This window comes from Desmodus rotundus, chromosome 1 (genome assembly GCF_022682495.2).
Source record: "Desmodus rotundus isolate HL8 chromosome 1, HLdesRot8A.1, whole genome shotgun sequence".
In the NCBI taxonomy this organism is placed as follows: Eukaryota; Metazoa; Chordata; class Mammalia; order Chiroptera; family Phyllostomidae; genus Desmodus; species Desmodus rotundus.
Window position 1 is genome coordinate 67,241,441 of NC_071387.1, and position 22,390 is coordinate 67,263,830.

General features: G+C 38.2%; 1 protein-coding gene across 3 annotated transcripts in view; it reads left to right on the forward strand.

The window, feature by feature from the left end:
* FOCAD (focadhesin) overlaps window positions 1-22,390 on the forward strand; it is a 320,136-nt gene that overhangs the window by 266,385 nt on the left and 31,361 nt on the right. For all 3 annotated transcript variants that reach the window (XM_045193625.3, XM_024558416.4, XM_045193626.3), the window contains exons 28-35: window positions 1,995-2,084; window positions 8,772-8,919; window positions 10,778-10,897; window positions 12,222-12,344; window positions 12,810-12,887; window positions 13,543-13,614; window positions 14,887-14,989; window positions 16,885-16,965. In XM_045193625.3, coding sequence (XP_045049560.2) covers window positions 1,995-2,084; window positions 8,772-8,919; window positions 10,778-10,897; window positions 12,222-12,344; window positions 12,810-12,887; window positions 13,543-13,614; window positions 14,887-14,989; window positions 16,885-16,965 — 815 coding nt within the window. The remainder of the gene's footprint in view (window positions 1-1,994; window positions 2,085-8,771; window positions 8,920-10,777; window positions 10,898-12,221; window positions 12,345-12,809; window positions 12,888-13,542; window positions 13,615-14,886; window positions 14,990-16,884; window positions 16,966-22,390) is intronic.

Below are 22,390 nucleotides of genomic sequence, written 5' to 3' on the forward strand. Positions count from 1 at the left end.
CCTGGTTCCTAGACTGCCTTCCACCCCGTCTTCTCTTACTTGACTTTGTACCTGCAGGAAACCCTGGGGAAGGACCCACGGAAGCACTTCCCATGGTGAAGTGCCCTCAGAATAACTGCAGATTTTACATGTCCCTTAATGATCCTATGTTCGATAGCATCTTCCTTTCGGCTGCTGTAGCCACCAGCATACTTTTTCATGGTTCTCACCTTCCTAATTTCCTGGAGCAGAGGAATCCGAAATACACATGCCTTTAGTACTCAAATAATATTTTGCTAGATAATGACAGTGTCACCGGATAATGACATTTTTGGAGAAAGTTTCTATTTTTCTGAAATTAAGGTAAATGTTTTGAGGGCTGTCAACTCTGACTAGTCAATGACATCAAATATGTGACCCAAAATATCCCCTTAAGGGAACTGGATCAGGACAATATGTTTTTCTCAAGAATGAAAAATCACCTTGTAAAAGAGAATTGTGACAATCAATCCATTTTTTGCTAAAGCTTATGAAAAAAAGTCACCTGAATTTAAATTCCAGCCTAGAATTTATTCAGGAAAGCATATTATTTCAAGCTTGCTTTTGTTATAACTCCCAGAGGATACTAGCACTTTAACATTTGTTTGGCATATTTAAATATATTTTACTCCAGAGAACAGCTATACTAGGACTTATTTAGTTAAAGCTATTAAAAGTGTGTGTGTGCATGTATGTGTGTTTCCACTGCAAAATTTAATCCTTCACCTCAAGCAAAACCGGTGTAGTCTTGGTTTGAGAAGACCCGGGAAGGGCCCTCTGGCCGGTAGGCATTCCTGGGGGCGCACTGCACTTAGCGGGGCTTGGGCAGCAGCACGAGAGGCAGGTGGCCTGCGGGGCGGGGCCCTTGGTGATCAAGTGTTGGTGATGCAGTCCACAGCTCTGCCTGGAAAACCACCTTTTGAGTTTAATTTTACTATACGAGGCATAGTTCTCACCAAGACAATTACAAAATCACATCAATTACTGTAGAGAAAAATATAGGGCTGGTGTTCCCCCACTTTGAAAAAAATTTAAGTAAAGGAATAGAACTTATAGCCTCTGTAATTGAGACATGAAATGAAAAGTAACACTCTTTTCATGGAAGAGATTTGGAGCAGTTACTGATAATGTCAGCCTAAAGGGTTTATTAAATATTCTGAAGACAGTCACTGCAGCATTCTTAGAAATACTATTTTTAGAATTCTTTGGGTCTTATTTTATAGTGATTTAAAACTTAAATGGGCTGAATTCATGACAATGTGGGTGGACCTAGAGAGTATTATGCTAATGCAATAAGTCAGAGAAAGACAGATACCATATGATTTCACTTACATGTGGGATAAAAAAAGAAAAGGAACAAACAAATAAATCAGAAACAGCCTCATAGATACAGAGAACAAATTGGCGATTATAGATACGGAGAACAAACTGATGGTTACCAGAGGGGAGAAGGTGGGGTGATAGACGGAAAAGTAAAGGGAAATAAGAGGTGCAGACTTCCAGTCATAAAATAAATAAGTCACAGGGATGAGGTGTACAGCACAGGGAATGCACTCAGTGGCCCGACAGTAACTTTGTGTGGTGATTACTAGACTTCCTGTGGTGATCACTTAGTAGGCTGTATAAATGTAGAGTCACTATGTTGTTCCCCTGAAACTAATATAATATTCTGTGTCAACTATACTTCAGTTACGAAGAAGTTTTAATGAGCTGAGAAAATGTAAAGGCAATTGTAGGGTTTATTGGTTTGAAAATAATTCTAATGTTCAGAAACGCAACTATTGGATAAATTCTCAGACTTAGTTTCTCTGTCTACAAAATAAGTATATATGAATCATCGGTATTATTGTTACTTTTATGTTTTTTGAAAGAAATGCACTTTCAGTAAAATATTGAGAGCAAAATATTATATGGTAAGGATTTTAGACAGCTACATGACTTGAAATAACTCATTTCCCCCTTTGGCCTTTACCTAGTGATATTTCTGGCCAACAGATGAACCTTCTTCTGATGAAGTCCTTGGACGCCCTGGAGAACTGCTGCTTTGACAGTGGTCTTGAATACAAGTATGTTGATCCCATTTCCTCTCTAACTGATACTTAGAGATGAGTTTTCTCTGCCATAAGCTTTGTACTCTATGATGGAATATTTGTAAGGCCCGATCTTATATTCATTTGCAAAGAACTTTCAGTAATAATTAAAAATCTGTAATTAAAGCTTGCTTGTTCTGAAAACAGTGTTTCAGCAAGAGAAAACTTGCTTTACTACAAAGCGACAAATGTCATTTTTATGGCTGCCATTAAGTTCGGTCTGGGAAATGTCATATTAAGCTTATATTTGGAGGCTGTGTGCACGAGTTACCTTTTTAAATAAGCTATTTTTTTTCCATTCATTTGGGCTAAGAGAGTTTTTGACCCATGATTTAGATTTCCCTGTGAAATCCAGTAGCTGAGGAGTCAAAATGGAAACAAATACAGGTTACACCAGGGTTTCCTAACTGCCTCCATGTTAATAGACCCTTTTTTTGCCCCACAGAATTCATAAATTTTTAACATTTTTGTCTATTAAATGAAATATGTACTTTAAAATTTAATTCATTTTCTCATTGCCATCATGAAAGATAACAAAACAAAAAGGAATAATCAGGAAAAAATACCTCAAAAACAGTGTTGAACATACTCATTTAGTGAGATATTTAGTGTTTCAATTAGCCTGTGTGACTTGTGTGAGAAAATAATTCGGTTTTGTCAGGTGCTGTGAAATATTGATACTATCGAGGACTAACTGTACCGTTTTGGACTTCGCATGTTTGGGAACCTCAGGTTTGGATCATCTGGGATTTGTGGTTACTTGGAAAGTTAATAGATTATAAGCACTAACTTCCAATTTATGGACTTTTTTGCTATTATGGGCATTGTTCAAATAGGGTTTAATTCAGAGTTCACGTTTCTGATCTTTAGGAAGTTACATTTATACCTTCAAGCCTGTTTGTTCAGGCTAACAAAAGACTAAGTGGTAGAAGTAGCTTCATGTATCAAGTATTTCATCATGAATAAACAAAACCAAATCTTCACATAGTAGGTAGTCATGACAGGTTCTTCCAGATGCGAGCTAAGATTGGATAAGAACCACTGATGCCCACCCAGTTTATCACAAAACACTTTAGAGATGACATGCCGTGTTTAGAGTGTGGTTTTGCTTATGGGAAAAGAGAGGTCACTGGCAGGATTGAAGTCTCTTGAATATAGAAAATGATTAATAGAAGGTATAGAGCCATTTAACTGTTATTGGGTTTGATGAAAAGTTGAATTTTTAGGCCTAATCCCTGGTGTTGCATTTTACAACCAAGTAGTAAAATGGGTTCTCTCTCTCTCTCTCCCTCCCTCCCTCCCTCCATTTTCCTGCCTTCTTTGCAAAGGTGTTCATTATAGCTGTAGCTCAAGTATTATAAAGTTGGGGGGAAATTTTGTGATTAAGATGCTCCAAACTTTCAGCCAGTTGAAACAATCAAGAATGATTTTGATGCATTGAGTTGACCAAAAAGTTCATATGGATTTCTTTTCGTAAGATGAGTATAATAGCGCTTTAACTTCATTAGAAACAACTTTGTTAGATTGTATGGTGACAGCTGTCATATCAGCACGCATTTTAAAAAAACTTATCAAAATCAGTGAATTTTTTTGTAGCCTTTTTAATATTGAAGGTGGAAGAAAATATGCAACTTTTGGCATATTATGCTTTATTATTTCAAGAAAGGTAAAAATGTAACTGAAATGCAAAAAGAAATATTTGTGCAATGTATGGAGAAGGTGCTGTGACTGATCAAACATGTCAAATGTAGTTTGTGAAGTTTCATGCTGGAGATTTCTCGCTGGATGATGCTCCAGTCAGGTAGACCAGTTGAAGTTGATAGCGATCAAAATGAGAAATTAATTGAAAACAATCAACGTTATACCACGAAGGAGATAGCCGACATACTCAAAATATCCAAATCAATAAAGTTATTGGTGAAAATGAAAACTGTGTTTTATTTTATGGAAAAAACTAAATGGACTTTTTGGCCAACCAATATTATCCTCATTAGTTTCTAGCTAGGTAGTTTGAATATACAGAGGACCATGGGGAGAGCTGAATTATGCACAGTATAGGTATTTATGTGTATAGTAACTAAATACGTCTAAGCATATTTAACTTTAAAATGAACTCTTTAAAATAATAAGATTCTTATTTGTTGATTCTTACCTTCCTTCCTTATCTTACTTCTTAATGAACAGCTGTGTTTGGGAGAGGGACGGGGCTGCCTAGATTGGGGACTGATCCCACAGAGTCGGGTAGAAATTTACATTTTGTAAACTCGGGCTTGTCTTTCAGTGCCCAGTTAAAAGCTCGGTTCCTTCAAGAAACCCTTCCCCTATCTTCTGAAAACCCCTGTTATTCCTACAGTTAATGATGTTTAGTATTTTGTCATTTCTAATGCTTTGTGGGTAGCAGTGCTTATGTTGTTCCCTCTTTGGTTTGAGGTCCAATTATTAGTTACTGAGTAGCCATAAATTGTGCTAAGCATTTTCACATTCATTTCTCATGTAATTAGCCCTGATTACAACCTAAATGTTGATTCCAAAATGGGCATCATCGTCATTTTGGTTTACTGATAAAGAAAATGTCTCAAATAGGAGACTTGTTCAAGGTCACACAGTAAGTGACAGCTCGGAGAGAAAGCCTAGGTTGTCTGACTTCAAAGCCGTTTTTCTCCTAAGTAGTACAGCACTGAGAACATTTCAACAGAAAAAAAGCTTGAATATCACAGTAAAAAGGAATGAAATCTTGCCATTTGCAACAACATGGATGGACCTAGAGAGTGTTACGCTAAATGAAATAAATCAGACAAAGACAAATACCATATGATCCCACTTATATATGGAATCTAAAAAGCAAATGAATAAACAAAACAAAATAGAAACAGACACATGGATATACAGAACAAGCTGATGGTTGCCAAAGGAGGAGGTAGGAAAAATGAGTGAAATAAAATAAATATTTTTTAAAATCAGAAAAAGTATATAAAGCAATTTGACCCTTGACAGTATGGAGATTATTATTTTTCTCTGACATGCGGGTCTTGCTTGGCATTAAAAAACAACAAAAAAGTGTCTAACTAGTCTCAGGCTTGAATGCCTGACTCACGGGGCATGAAGTATTCCTCTGTCTAATGACATTGCAAGAGTCTAGGGCAGTCCTCCCTCAAGTGAAATAGTGGAAGCGTTACCAGGAGGTACGTAATAGATCTGGGAGCATGGTACCTCAAGTTATAGACTTTACTTACCCAGAGCAAATTCACCATGCTTCCTTGATTTAATGGACATGTCCCTGCTGAAAGAACCAAGCACCTGTGCCGGTCGGTATTTGTGCTCAATCACTTACACTTTGCTGCCATCTAGTGGTACATGTGGCGCTGCAATCCCTAACTAGTCTCGCTATCCACCTGAGAGCGTTGGTTAATTGCTATTGAGCTTTCACAAATACAATAATATTTGTATAGCACTTTGTAAAGGGCAAAGTGCTATGCAAATGGTAACTGTTATTAGAACTAATTATTAGATGGCCCAGTACTTAATCTGCAGGATAGCCTACAGTAAACTAGGGAGTTGAAGATTCATCTGTGGTTTATTTTAGAAAAATATAGCGTTATATCTTTATTGACATAGCAACACACATCAGAATTGCATAGATTTTAAGTTGCAGAATTTATTTTTGGTAGTGATATTTTAATATACTTAGAGAAGACATTCAAATAAGTAATGACATAATAGGGCATATAATTTTAAAACTCAATTTCTCTTTATTATTTGTTAGTATTCTTATAGAAGACTTACATTAGCCATTCCAAAACCTCAATTTTATACATAACTTGTTTTTATCTCATATGTTTGACACACCAACACTTAACTGTTTTCAACGAACAGGAAGATGTGAAAGCCACCTCTGCCCAAGTTAGCCCTGGTCTAGAACTGGCAGACACAGCAAAGGGAAGCGAGGTTGGATTCAATGTGTAGAAGTGCTGAACTAAGCACTTGGGGGAATCTTGAAGACTCAGGATGAAAAATAAACACATTAAAATACAGATTTGGAAGTCAGGAGGAAACATCAGAAATAAAATTTAGAACTATCTTCTTGGTGCATGCTGGAAAAATGAGGCAAAATAGAAGGAAACAATTTAGTGGGTCCATAGGTGTACGCACTCTAACATTTGTGTTGGCACACACATACACGGTTAGATTATGTATCTGTGTATTACAACAGTTAAATAACTACCATTATAGCAATGAATAGAACCGTTAGTGAATGGTAACCTTACCTAAGACAAACTATACTATGATAATAGTTAGGTAAATGTGAACTAAAAAACTGGGATTAAAGTCTTTGTATCCATGTGCCTGGAGATGGTGAAAAAGGAGCTTCAGACCAGGGAATAGAGGTTCTTCTGTGGCCATAATAACACGAGAAACAATATTTAGATAACCACCTACTTATTGAGAAAGATGAACCCCAGAACTTAAGTGAGCTTTGGAAGGAATCCTTTTTCCCAATGAGCCTGACACCCCTTTTTCTTAAATCAGTCTGGCAAGAAATAGAAATCAGGTTTTCTTGATTGAACCTTGCATGATATAATCATTGAATTTTTCAACTCAAATTTTGCCTCCAACTAAAGAAAAGAACCAAGTCTTAGTTTTCTTTTTTGTTGTTGTTTTTCTCTGGGGAGTGCTTCTCCTCACTGTAGACTCCCTTGAATCTCTGCACTTGGTCACGTGGTCAGCACTCAATAGGTGTTCATTGGATGCCTGTCCCCATCCAGCGGCATCCCGGGGGCCACAGGCATTGTGGTGAGGAAGAAACAGAAAGGGCATCCACCTTCCTGTAGCTCACAGGCTGGTGAATGGGGTGGATGGTAATTAAACACTACCCCAGATAATCCTCATCAGACTTTATAATTAAAAGTGTCTGAAGTAAATTAGTACAGGGTGCTGTGGGAGAATAGTAAAGAGATTCCCTGCTGGGCCAGGGAAGGTGTCCCTGAGGAAGTCACATTTGAAATCTTAAGCATAAGTAGCAACTTAATAGTCAAAGAGAGAGCGAAAGTCAAATTTTTCAGAGTATTAACCACATTTCGTCTAACTATATCTTCGATATAATTCTATCAAAAGTTTATATGCATCAGTATAGAAAGATAACAAGAAAAACTTCCTTTAGATTCTAAATGAAAAGGAAGACTTGAATCCATACTGATGAAGAGCAGCCTGTCTTTGAGAAATGTGCTTTGTCTCAACAGCATGCAGTGTTCAGATGTTCGATGCCGATGTAACTGGTCGGAAATGCATTATGCTAGTTGAGCTTGTTGTTAAATTCATGCTCGCTGTAATAGCATTTCTGCCTGACTAATGATGGATTGTTACTGCAGTAGCTTCCTTACAAAGGATTTTCTAATGCCAGACTGTTATGCAATAGAGCCTAGAAAAACACTTGAGCTATATTGCCTTCTCATAGGCATTCCATCACGGCAACATGCGGGGCACCAGAGGGGCCTGCGGTTTGGCAGATGGAACAGAAGGCTGGGAATTATAAAAAAAAAAAAAAATCTTCTGGCCGTGCTGTGCTGGAAACACTCTGTGTGACCTTGAGCAAATCCTGTAGCAACCCCATCCTTTGGGTATCTTTTATCAGATGTGGATGCTCTGTTTGCACAGAGGTGTTGGGGGAAATAACTAACATGTCCATGAAGCAATGCAAAGGTGATGCTAGCCAAGGAGAGAGATGCTATGTAAGAGCAAAATAGCATAACATACAGGCATTGAAATATGTTATTGGAGAAGTGCCCTGGAATGTCTTCTTAAGCAGCAGCTATCATGATGAGAGGCAAGCCAAGCCACAGTGAGGATATTCCTGAAAAACTCAGCATTCCCTGAATTTGAAAAACAGCAATGACAAAAAAACTTAAAAAAAAATTACATCAAAGTTCTTTATCTTATACTAAGTAGAAGTTTTCTGAGAGAACAATTCATTTCTTTAAATGGATATGCATTCTTTCCGAAGAATGGGGGCACGAAGTCCAAGATCCCAATTGAATCATCACATGGGGTAACTTTTGACAAGCCTGTCATCTGCCCATTTTCTCTTCTGACTCATTGGCACTTTGAGGGATCGGAGGGGAGAACAGGATTAACATTATTTAAGAAAGAAATTCAACTTGTTGAAGCTGACTAGGAAACATGAGGCACTTAGCAGGGCCTCATAATCATGTGTTACATTTATTCACCTTGTTATTAGTCAGATGTCCTCAGCTCATATCCTTAAATTTAGTCTTTTCTCTCCTTACGTAATCATAGTTCACTCAATATGGGGGCGGGGACTGGAAAGAGGACCACAGATTTTCTCTGGGTGCAGAGATAGAGCTGTTTTCACTACAGTTTACGCCTCCTCCTCTCCGCACCAGAGAGTTTTAAGTCCAACTATTTCATGTGTTTGCTTGTTTCTTTTTCTCCAGCGGATACACAGCACTAGCATGGGCCACCTGTTCTGGTACAGGTGGAGGTGGTATACTTGTGGTGTTTCACAGGACACTCTTACTTAGCAGGCAGCAGAATTAGAATCCAGCCATCTCACCGCAGGCTGCAGAGCACTGTCAACTCCCAGAAGAGTGAAGGGTGATGCCGTGGGTTTCTGTGATTGTTAACCCTCACCTTTTTTTGGCATCCAAGCACAGGCTGTGTACTGGGAGTTGGACTTGTTCTGTCCCTCATGAGCCACAGCAGCCAAACAGAGTCGCGAGTTCACGTGGCAGCGTCGCTTCGCAAGCTCTCTACTTACCTCGATGACAGTGGGAGCCAGAGCAGGACGTTTCAGGAGGTAGGAGACGAGGTTGCAGTCTTCTTCCCTTTTCTGGCTTTTGTTTTCTTGTTGCTGCTCATTTTTTACTTCCCATATTTTTGTGACTCGGCTATTAAATTCTTCTTCAATTTCAAGTGGGATAAGGAGAAAATCTGAGCAGCAAACAACCTATATTAGATCATAAGGTTTTCAAATTGTGCAGCTGTTTAAATCAACTTAGAGTTAAATGTGGCATGTAAGATAAGAGCCTTGAGTGAATACAAAAACCTTAGTCAGCATCACTAGAAGGCAATTTCTAAGAAGAGCTGCAATCTCTGGAGGAAGGTTAAATGGAGAGTTTTAGAATTATGTCCTAGCCCACGTAACTTTAAAAGATGGCCAGGAAGAAGCTTAAGAAACTGCGGATCGAAAAGGCATTTGATTTTTTAGTGTCAGCTAGCATGAGAAATTATTGAGGAAATTCCCTTTATCACATTAAATGAAGAGCTTTTTCTGTTAGGGCACAAAAATATGCAGAATTGCAGTTCACGTGACACAGTCTCTGAGAGCTGACCGTGGCTCGGAGGGAACGTGGGAGGCGTGTGCGTCTGCTCTGCCCAGGTGAAGCTGGACCGCCTGTGCTCTTCTCCGGGAGGAGCTGGGGACGACCTCTTGGCCTGGCCAGACTCTCCCGCTCATTAGAGCAGATTCTATTTTATCCGGCCCACGAGCTATTGATGAGTGTATAATGGCTCCTGTGTTCCCGTGCTCGGCTACTCTGCTTTCAGACATGGGACTTGTTGAATCGGTGAATTTCTTGGGGGCACAGAGGGTTGAAGTTTTGTTCTAAGACATGCACCACATTTCCATTTTTAAAGCAGAGCATAATTTAAAAGTACATTTTTTTTAAGCAAAAGGAAAAAGTTTTGCAACCAAGGAGCAATTTGATTAATAAATGAAAGCAAGATTTTTATAGTTGAGGCACTTGACTGCTCAATGTTTGATTTATAAGGCCTTGGACAGGCATTTTGTTTTCTCGTCTCTCATGTTTTATTATACGATTTCTAATTTAGAAATTGCTTTTTTTCCATGCCATATAAACCAATGTTAGGAGGTGAACATTTCTACTTTGTCTTAAGAGTATCTTTGTAAGGGAGGGTTGCATCATGAAAATTCAAGATAGCAGGGAAGGGTAGTTAACTTTAATTTGCAAAAATTGAAGCTCAAATAGATTGTTTGACTTGCCCAACATTACTTAGCCAGTAAATGGTGAATTTGGAAGATGCACCTGAGTATTCTGTCTCTATTCCCAGCATTTTTATTTGTGATTTGTTCATTTAGTCATGTATTTATTTATTCATTTACTTATTACATTATCCTACAGTGCTATGAAGTAAGTAGTATTATCTCTATTTTGCACAATTTATCTAACTCTACAACCCACAGTCGTGGCCCAGTGCGCTCCACTGTGGAACCCTGATGTAGCAGTGTGTCTGTTCCCTCTGCTGTGTGGCCTTGGACGGAGCCTGTGTCGATCAGTGGCATCCACTGTGATGAAAATCTGCTCTGCTGTTTATAGATGGTGTGTTCTGAGTTGGTGAGGGAATTTTTTGGTATACAGTCTCAGGGCCTGATTTGAATGTCAACTGTCACCTTGCTAACTCTGCGTAATCGAGCCTCGGTGTCCTTATCTATAAAGTAGGAATAATGACTCCCATCTCGTAACATTGTTAGGAAATACGAGATGGGCAGCAAAATAATGGCCAGTCCGAGGTAGGTTTATTTGAGTTCTGTTCTTATCCTGGGGAGAAGTTTGACCAAATATTTGTGTCAACTAAACCTTGTTCTTTTATTTTCCCTCATGAAGAAATTTTTTTCTGCTGTCTTTTCTTCTCAGGTCCTTGCCTATACCCTCAGCTGTGTGTGCACATCAGCATTCAGTGCTGGAATCATTGAAGCTGCAGAGGCTGAAGACATTATGAACAAGCTTCGACTGTTGGTAGAAAACAACCAGCAGGTTGGAATGCGCGCCCTGATTATTTCTCTCTGTGGGTCTCATGCTGCTGCTGAGCCCTAAGGTTGACTTAGTCTGATTAGAGTATAATGGGATATTTTTCATACCCAGAACTCAGGAGCGTCTAACCCATCCCTTGTCTCACAGCAAGAGCCAACAATCCCAGGTGCCTTTTTCTCTCCTTATCCCCTATGTCTGAGAGAAGACAGGCTTTTCAATATGAGTACGTAGAGGGTTCTAATAAGGTCAACCCTTAGCAGATTCAAGGCAAAGAATCTCTATTCATGACTGAATAGGTATAGGAAAACTTAAATGTCAATAGATTAAATTAAATACCCTTAAATATGGCCTCTGAAATATTTATTCAGCCTTAAAAAGGAAGGAAACCCTATCCGACAACAAGGCTGAACCTTGAGGACATTATGCTAAGTGAAACAGGCAATCAGAAGACGCATACTGCGTGCATCTATTTCCACGAGGTAACTAGCGTAGCCATTCATGGAGGCAGAAAGTAGAATGGTGGTTGCTGGGGGCTCGAGGAGTAGGAATGGTGAGTTGCTGTTTGGTGGATACAAAGTGTATTTTACAAAATGAAAAGATTTCTAGAGACGGATGGTGGTGTGGTTGCACAACAGTGTGAGTGTACTTAATACCACCAAACTGCATAGTTAAAAATGATTAAGATGGTAAATTTTGTTACATGTATTTACCACAGTTTTAAAAATTGAAAAATAAATGTTTTGTCTGATTACACCTACTCTAGAATTTCCCCATTAATGGTGGTGATGGTGGTTTATGTTTTTAAAGGTTTCTCTAAACTCTTACTACTGGCCATGGTGAGTTATTTCAGAATTCACTGGTTTTAAGCTTACTTGCTTGCTGTTGTTGCTACGTTATGATTATATGCCTGATCACTTACAGTAGGTTTTGCAACACCGAAATGTAGATGTTCACCTGCGCAGTGCTCAGTGTGAGGCATTTTCTCTGCTTGTTCGGGAGTTGACTGAGCCGTGCGATCCACTTTGGTATTTTCATCCTAACCCCTTCTGAGAGTGTGGATCATATGAGCCAAGCTGCTCAATAGTGCAGTGTTATTTTCCTCAAATAAATCACTCACTGCAGCTTAATCCCTTGCAATTAGACTGTAGTTTCTCTTGCAAACCAAATCTAGATTTTAAAAATCTGCCACTCCCCAATTTTCAGATGGCAAAAAACTTGTTGGCCAGAAAGGGAGCCCCTAGAAGGGCTCGTGCCGCTCCATGTAAACATTCTGATCTGTGCGATTCTTCTTTTTTCCCGACCCCGTGTTTTTATTTATTTATGACAGACTTCAGGTTTCGCCTTGGCGTTAGGAAACATCGTTCACGGTTTGTCTGTGTGTGGACATGGAAAAGCTGAAGACTTGGGCAACAAACTGCTCCCCGCCTGGATCAGAACTGTGCTCGCAGAGGTAGAGGCCACCTCCTGCGAATTGTTTTATTTTTTTAATAAAGGAAAAAGGGCTACTTAGTTGGATGATTTAAAGGTGCTGCTCAGATATATAGCTTAACAATAAAAACCTAGGCAATTTTAAATGAAAGAGAAACATGTACTTTTCAGCCCTTATGAACGATACATCCTGTCAATTATGATAGGTTTTTTTTTTTTTTTGAACTGGTTATTTAGTCAGTGTTTTAATTTTAAAACAACATTGTGGTTTTGGAAAATAAAAAACAAGAAGCAGCCACCTATGATCTAATAACTTTAACATGTTGCTTTATTTAAGTCTAAGGCCATTTTTGGTTCAGGTTTGATACAGGTTATGCTGACCCTACAAATTTAGTACCATCTTGACCACTTGTTTCTCCGTGATATAATAAGTCATAGAATTCGATCCCAAGGACTGTTTCCCTTTTGACTTGTTCTTTGTTTTCAGGGCTCATCCACAATGCTTTGCTTGGCAGCTCTTCATGGCATGGTGGCTTCGGTAGGCTCTGACGGGGGTGTAATGCAGGTAAAAAAAGAAAAGAAGGAAAAAAGAAACCTAAATGTGCACATAGCCACAACAAGAACAGAACACCTAATACCTCAGCATGCTGAGGACAAAAGAACGTATGCTCATGGAAATGGTAATACTGGGCTTTGCCGTGAATTGATGTGTAGAAAATTGTTCTTTGCTGAGAATTCTTTGTATAGAGATTTTTTCCTTATTTTATTTGGTTTATAGGGATTAAACCTAGTCAACTTCAGTACTTTCTACAAAGTTCCCTGCCTGAGAAAAGTGAGTGAGTCATAAGAAATTTCAGAAGTCATTCATAAGAAACTACATTTTGCATCTGTAACATTTAAGTCAGTATCCAAGAATTTTTTTTTCACTTTAAAATGTTTTTTGTAGTGGACACATACATGCATAAGTTTATAAGTAATTCTAAGGAGTTCCTTTGTTGTACAGTAAAGGTTTCTTAAGTGATGGCTACAGGCCACCAAACTGAAACCAATGATAAATAAAGCATGGGCCCTGCTCTCAGGGAGCTCCCAGCCTCTGTTTTTGAAATGTAAGGACATAATGATAGATTAGTCTGTAGTTTAGAAGGTGACAGCTCATACTGGGAATATCATTATTTACTTTCTGGGGGATGCTGGAGTGGATATTCTTGTGTTTCTTTCAGCTGAAGTCAGAAGCCATCCAGAGCTCGCAATTTCAAGCCAGACTTAATGAAGTCATTAGAACCTTAACACAGGTGAGAAGAGGAATTTATTGGATAAAAGCCTTCAGTGGGAAAGCAAATTCTCCCCCCTCTGTCTTTTTTCTCTTTCATGATACAAACTGTTTTACTTAGAAAAGGAGGAAATCTCGGGTTATTGGTGGTGAATTTAACAGGCATTTCAAAGTGGTTTATGCCCCTACATTTGCTGACAGACATGCACTGCCTCTGGAAAAAAAGGAAGCTGGCATTTTGAGTTAACTTAAGTTGGCATTAGTTTCCCTTAAAAATTAAAACCCAGCACTGCAAGGAATGCCAGGCCCCGAGGACACAGAGAAATGAACGGCGCTCAGAGGGCAGGGTGGACTCCTGAGCTGCGTGGTCAGGCGGCACTGGCAGAAGTATTTGAGTAAATCATTGTCAGCGTTATCCTTGACTGAAGAATAAACATATTTATGTGCTGGGAAATGGTTTTATATCTTAACATTTTTACTTTTAAAAAAAGTATTGTGTTCATTGCATAAAACTTGGAGGTACAGACAGAGTGGAAGAAGCTGGAAAAGTATCCCTGTTGGCCCTCCCAACTCAAAGCAGCTGCAGCTAATGTTGGGTCACCTGCTTTTCGAGCATTCTCATGTTCTTTTTGCATAGTTGGTGTTCTTACCGCATAGAGAACTTTGTAGTCTTTTCACTTAGCATACTTGTTTTATTCTTATAAAATGTAGCTGATTATAACACCCAAAGAAGTTTTAGTAATTCATGCTTTTAAAGGAAAACAAATTTCTGAACAGAAGAAACTATCTTTTTCATGTATGAATATGAATATTCTCAAAAAAAAAAGAAATCTACTTAAACTTAAGTTCTTTAACTTGGGAGAAAAAATATATTTTAAACTATTGTAAAAATGTTTATATGGATGATCAAACATAATAGAACATTATTTAAGGAAGAGAACAAAATAATATCTCCTTTTATTTTTAGGGGTATTTTAATCCTAAGAAACTATCACCTTTTTTTACCTTTTGGATTTGCTTCTCCAGTTTTTGAATATCCTTTGAGACCAATCTGACTCAGTGATATCTGACACAGTCACTAATATACTCTTCTGTCACCATTTGATTGATTGATTGATTCAATAACCCTTGTTAACCACCTATATGTTCCCAGTTTAGTAGACTAGACATAGAACTTCTCATTACCAGACAAGCCACCATCTCGTAAAAAATTAGTGACTTTCTGTGAGTGACCTTCTATTGAATGGAATTTGGATTGTGACCCATCACTGAACTGTTACATTTTCATCCATAGGTCATCAGTGTGTCTGGGGTGATTGGTCTTCAGTCCAATGCAATCTGGCTTCTTGGACATCTTCACCTATCTTCTCTGTCCTCAAATCAAAGTAGAACCTCTGGTAAGATCAGAGCTGTAGGACGCTGAGTCTGAACGGAGGGATTGCTGACGTGGGGCTGTGTACTCTGTTAAGAGCATTCATCTCCACAACAACCCTAAGTGATGGGTAGGGGTATTCCCATCCCTGTTTTACGTCAGAGGAAATGGGCCGTGGAAAGGCTTCCTGACCTACCCAGGGTCACGTGGCAGTTAGTGGTGGACACCAGTTGAACTCAGAATTGTTAGCCTCCAAAGCTCATGCTCTTTTCACTCTTACTTTCTGCCTCCTTTGGAGAACAATTTAAAAATTACATCTGACCCCATATCTTACAGATGAAGAACCTGAGGATCAGAAACATTACATAACTTATGTACAGAGTTAGTTTAATGACGAATCCAGGAAAAAAAGAGCCAGGTCCTTAAAGCTTTGAACAGAGTTCTTTTTACTTTACTAGATGTAGTAATCATGGTTTGTATGCCACTTGTATTTCATTAAAAGTCTCTTCATATATGGCTGGAGTTCTTCTGGCTCCTGCTCTTGAGAAAATAATGGGGCAAGTACATTTAAAGTTGTGCATCTTGTTGGCTGAAACTGAAATCCTAGGTCTTAATGTAACAATGCTTTTTCTATAGTTTTTTTCTAGTTTTTTTTATAACAAGCAATAAGAATTATTTGCAATTTCTATATGCTTAATTTATGCTTGCACTTGAAGATTTTCTGGGGAGCCATCACTATAATGTAGTGGGACCTGTATCTGCTCCTTGTTTTTTATGGAACTTTGACCCACTGGCTCTCTTGGACCCAGGCCAGAGGTGTTTAGGTACCAAAGATTCCTCATTAAAACCTAGGTTCACATATCCCCTGACAGGTAGTCTGTGGACAGCATTACCATGAACATGGGCCCCTGTAATTACTGTCTCCCTCACTTTCAATCACTCCTTAGCTACAGAAATAGGACATTATTCCACAGCATTCCCAACATAATGAACTTTGGACAGCTGGAAGCTGTCATATTAAAATGGGGAAGAGAAAAAACTTAGTCATCGGAGGAAACCCTTAGTAATGCGAGTTTCGAAGGGCAGTGCTCCCACAGTGTCCTGGTAGAATAGCATGTTTATGTCAGGCTTTTGCTTTTTTACATAGGCTTTTAAATGTTATGGGCTACATGGTCTGGCCCACATATCCTCAAGTCAGGTCACAGTGAATCATCCTACACTCAGGTTCTCTGGAACAAATGATTGTATGTCTGGAAAAGTACAGCTATTTGATTCTGATGGAATTTTCCAATTGAGCCATTTATTGCAGTAAAAACCATCTCATGCAACAATTATAGTGGACTGGGAGGGAAAGAATCTAGGAAACTCCCCAGACTCAATGAGCATAAATGTCGCCACCTCACTGTTCCAGGTCAGCAACATCTGGTTATTTGTACATGTTGGTCACTTAGAGGTCCCTGCCTCGTGAAGTAAGAGACTGGTTGCGTCTCTTGACATTATATGTCATGGTTCATATATCTGATTCAGGGTGTGTCGAAATGGCTCCCAGAATGGTGGTCTCAGCCTGGGAGCCCAGCAACCTTGATGACACTAAAGAGGCCACAGGATGGGCACACATTGATGTGACAGGGCGGCAAGGATTTTTTTAACCACTTCAGTAAGATTTTCCTCCTCTGTGGTTTTCACCTTCTCCTAGGTTTACTACCATTTGAAATAGCTTACGTAGCCTGAGTGATTACTTCAAGGCCAGTCACTTTAATCTAATAGAATTAGTTGCAGCCACAGAGTATTGTGCTGAGATTAATGGCGTGAACATCTCTGGTTTGTCTCTAGGTTGATATGGCAGCATGAGATCATTATCTTCCCTTCATTAGTCCCGCCAAGTTCATTGGTTAATTTGATCATTTTCTGTCTCCACAGTTCCTACTGACTATAGCTATTTGCCTGAAAGCAGTTTTATTAGAGCAGCCATTGGCTTCTTCATTACGGGAGGAAAAAAAGGCAAGTAAACACATTTCTTACATTTTATCATTTTTTCTACATATTAAGTAAGTTTGTGTGCCCTGAGCGTGCTTCTGTATAATTGAACGACACAAATCTGAAGGGGTGAATATTTTCTTCTTCTAGACCATCTTTGCAATAGAGGTAGTCAGGACCCCAACCACACAAAGTGGTACATGAAGCGCACACACGGTGTAGTCTCTGGGAATCACCATATCTGACCTTGGGGGGCTCTGTGAAGATCTTAACCTTCCACTTGGTTATTTCAAAAGTATAAGCACACATTACTTTTCTTGTTGGTTTCAAGTGAGTGTGACCTAAAAGGCAAAAACAGACCTGGGTGCAGTTTGTATTTTAGAACCTGACGAGGAAGTAGGCCTTCACCCTGAACCTTGTATGATCGCCCTGTGCTGTTGGAATCACTGGTTCTGGGATTTATTTTTAGCTCATGTTTTTGTTCTCTGTGAACGTTTTTTCCCTTTGTGATTCTTTCTCGCTGTCACCACATTAGAGCACAAGCAGTCTGAAGACAGAGATTGAGTGCCTTTTGTTGTAACTGGAGCCAGAATAATGCCCTATATTAAATACACACTCTTTAATGATATACATAGACTATTCACTGCTGTGAGGAAAAGACAGATTCGAACTGAACATGCCACCGTTCAGGAGCCAGTTTCATCCATGCAATAATCTTTCACTGATATTTGCCAGTTTCATTCTTGCTTGGGCTGCATGGGTCAGTCTGGGCAAAACCAGTGCCTGTATTACAAGGCCATCCCAACTTTAGGGTAAGTTTTTACACAAATGAAAATGAAGAAATCTGATTAATGAAGACTGTGGAAGAATAAAATCTTACCATTGAAAGGGATATTAATTATCACATCGTCTGATTTCCAACTGGGTACAGTAATCCCTGGAACTTCCAGATTTTAAACTACTTTCATAGTTTGGAGATGAATTCCTTTAGTTTCTGGAGTTCTAGAAATTGTGCCATTGTTCTAGAGTCATGAGTTAGCATGATTTGCTTTTCCATATCCTCAGTGGAAACCGATGTATGGTTATATCATTATTGTACATAAATATTTATATATACACATGTCATATGTCACACACAATGTGGAGTTAATTGTTTAAATGCCATGCTACCATATCAACCCAGAGACAATTATTTAAATATAAATCAAGTATGTTTAAAGTAAATATTATAAATAGGGATGTCTTCATTAGTAAGTCATTAAATTTTCACCAAAGGAGCATCTAAAATTTCCATGCCTAGAATAATTCTAGAGATATATATTTTTGCTCAATTTTTTGTTAGATTGCTGATATCTTATGAAAATTTTATTTTTTATTTTAAAAATGTTTTATTTCTTTATTTTTAGAGAGAAGGGAAGGGAGAGAGAAGGAGAGGGAGAGAAGCATCAGTGTTTCACTCATCTGCCGCCTCTCGTACTCTCCTCACTGGGGACTTGGCCCGCAACCCAGGCATGTGTCCTGACTGGGAATCGAACACCGACCCTTAGGTTCACAGGCCAGCACTCAATCCACTGAGCCATACAAGCCAGGGCTCTTATAAAATTTTTAAATAATGATAATGTAAGGTCATTTCCATGAGAAAAAGAAATTCTTAAGGTCAAATGAAAGATAGGCTCTTTTCTAGTGAATAAATTGTCACTTGGCTTCCTAGATCCATATTTCTTGGCAGAAATGAATTTTCTCTGAATCCTGGGGGAAATTATTAGTCACATGTAACATTTGTGGTGTGGTGCAGTCATGGCACAATAGGAAATGTTCTGCTGTAAAATGAAAAATCGGGGGCTAGCATCAGTGACGATACGTGCGGTCTTCCCGAATGCTGTTTTAAAACAGATAAATGAAGTATTAAAAAATGCCCTATTATCAATCAGATTTTTGGTATTTTCAGGTTGTGGGAGAGGGCTGCCTTCTTGTCAGGTTTGCTGACTAGATTCAGAGGAAAATCTATTCAGCCTTACACATTACTAATGATGACCCCAGAGGAGTGGGGGCCGTGGGAGGCTGACCTCAGTCTCCCAGGCCCATTTACAAAAACAAAACCAGACCGTGCTCTGTGGGGCTAAATGGGATGGCCAAATGCGGAGGTGTGCATGCAAAGGAGTGTTTTCTTCTTCAATATGCCCAGCTCATTTGAATTTTAATAACTCCCTTCTGAAGCAGCTTTTGAGTTTAAATGTCTGGATGTCATTCACCAGAGCCCAGTGGAACTGCTGATAGGAAGGATGACAACTTTGGTGAGCTCTTTTGAGGAAGAAATGCCTTTAGAGGATAAAAATCATGCTTGGCAGAGGCAGAAGAGAGCAGACTTTAGGGAGAGCATGGCTGCATTGCCTCTGTGTGCCATTTACTAACTCACAAGAGGGAGGAAAATGGGTTGAGTTATCCCCGCACCACACTTATGCCAGGATGTGGGGCATCGTAATCTCAGTTTAGGCAATCACATTTGAGATGGGGAAAATATTCATCTCTCTAATGCTGAGGGCTTTTCTCACTCGTGTGACAGAACATACAGGATGTTCATAGAATCGTACATGTTCATAGCAGGCCTACATTTTCAAACCATAACTAGTAGATGAAATCCCTTCCAGTTATTAAAGACTTCCGTTAATAATTTTGAATATTACTGTTTTTTGCTGTAACCACTCTCTTTTCTTCCCTCATAGCCCTGACCTTCCAGCAGATGTATTGTTCCTTAACCTTTGTCATTATCTATTCCTATGTACATTTCTTGACGATGCTAGACTTGAAATTTGCTTATCATCAAATTCTTTGTATCGTGGAATTGTTTTTCCCCTTAAGGGCCTTTAAACTTTGACTTATTTTTGCTTCTTTTCTAATCATTTATTTTTTTTCTGACTTCTGATCTTTGCTTTTTTTTCAACCTCATAGCATATTCAGATTTCAAGATTTTATTTAATTTTTTATAAAACATTTAAAGTGTATTAAAAATTCTTAATAAAATAATCATTTATTTTTTGGTGCTAACATTAGGTATTTGTGTCTAACAATTTAGGATTATTTTTCTTATCTTTCTGTTGCTAGGGCATGTGACTAATTTTCTAAGCTTGTGTTTTTCTGTTAGACTTTAAACTTCACAGTAAGAAGTATTATTTGAGGGAAGTATACCTAAATCCTTGTAAAAACCTCATTATGAATGGAATTTTTTTGTTGATATGAATTCATTGGTCAGTGATCTGTATATGTACGTATTGGGCTTATATATAAACTATAGATTGGTATATTCTCAATCATTTTTGGACTGTTAATATGAGATATAGTTATTGACCAGTCTAGTCAAAGTAGCACAATTACTGACCTCTATAAAATAAATGATATGAGAAAGCTGTCCTATTTTTTCTGATGAAATTGTGGGCTCAATTGCCAAGATTATTATTTTAAAGTATTTTAATTTAGTAATAATTTTCCTATATAATTCTGTTTAAAAGGCTATTAGAAATGGATACATGTGTATAAATAACACTAAGTTTAATAATAGTATAAAGAATAAAAAAGAATCCCCTATAATCTCACCACCTATAAGCCACAATAGATGTTCCAGCATATGTCCTTCCAGATGTATGTGTTATAATATCTTAAATCATAAGATTTATATTACTTTGTTATCTGCTTTTGACAAATTTAACAACTCCCCATGTAGATGGACACACTCACCATCGATCTCCTCCAAAGGGAGGCTTGGAGAAAAGTATGAAAAGAATCCTTGCATCACTTTCTAGATGTTTGTTAATGGGTATGTTTTGGGAGTGTTTGATTTCTGTTTTTGTTGTAAACACCATGAAAATATATAAAAGCAAAAAAAATCACCAATATTTTATCCCCATGACTCTCTAACAGCATCTATCATTTTTGAATTTTCCTTTTTAATTTGCTTTTATATACACACAATTTTTACATATTTTACATTATGCTAAGTGAAATAAGCCAGGTGGTAAAAGACAAATACCATGTGATCTCACCTTTAACTGGCACCTAATCAACAAAACAAGCAAGCAAAATATAACCAAAGACACTGAAATTAAGAACAAACTGACAGTAACCAGAGGGGATAAGGGAGAGGATAATGGGGGGAAAAGGGTGAAGGGTTTACAGGAATAACTGTAAAGGACACATGGACAAATCCAAGGAGGATAGAAACAGGGGAGGGAGGTGGGGAAAGACAGAAAAGGCAGAAAACTGTACTTGAACAATAAAATTCAAAAGTATTTAATTAAAAAAATGGAAAAAAGTATATATTATACTTTGCAGTTTTACCTTAATATCATATTAACATATAACTATTTTTCACATATCTCCATAATTATCAATTTTTAACTGACTGTAGAATATTCCATGAAGTTAATCAAAATTAACCATTTCCCTATTGGTCATTTTAAATTTTTCTATTATAGAGACTATCTTTATATACATAGTTTTCTCTCTTGTGCATATAGCTTTCCTTAGTATAACTCTCAGCAATTTTTAACTGGTGACGAAAGGGATGGCTTGACCTCCTTACTCGTCAAAGGGTGGTAGCAGATTTCAGTACCTCAGCCCTGCATGAGGATGCAAAGCGGTTGATCAGGGAGGTTAAAGCCCAGGAGTCAGACCGCCAGGGTTCATGCCCACTGCTGCCAGTACTGGCTTAGTACCTTCAGGCAAGCTGCCGAAGTCTCTAATCCTCAATTGCTCCTGTAAAGTGGAGAAAATAAATAATGGAATCAATTGTCTTTATAGCTTTGGGAAGGATTATGAGCTTGTGAATTACTTTATGTAACAGTGCTTAGAAAAGGAAGTAAAGATTAAACCCTGTCTAGTTACCATATTACAAAGCAAACCAATATATAAACAAATGACTACAGTCAAAACCAGGCAGGTATAAAAGGATAACTTAAGACTCTAATTTGCATTTCATTGCCAGAAGGAATAAACATTTTTACATGTATTTACCATTCGAGAGGTTATTTATTTTTATTTAAACTTTAGACGGCTTTTTAATGTACCTCTTTTCTTTTACTTTTTATTTTGAAATAATTTCAAACTTACAAAAAAATGAAAATAGTCAGCTAACTCCTATATTCCTTTACCTGATAATTCTATTCAGGTTTCACTGGCAGGCCAAATGATGTCTTCAGCATAAAAAGAGTTTGATTTTGACTGTCACACTGTACTTATTTATCGTATCTCTTCAGTCTCCATCAGCCTGGCACGGTTCCTCAGTTATTCTGTGTACTTCATGACTTCAGCATGTTTTAAAATTAGAAGTGAGGTCTATAATAGAGCATTCTCCTGTTTGGGTTTACAGTTGTTCCTCATAGAGAGTCAGGTCAATCCTCTTTGGCAGGAATGCCAGGGACCTGAAGCTCTGCTCTTCTCAGGGCGCCCTGTCAGG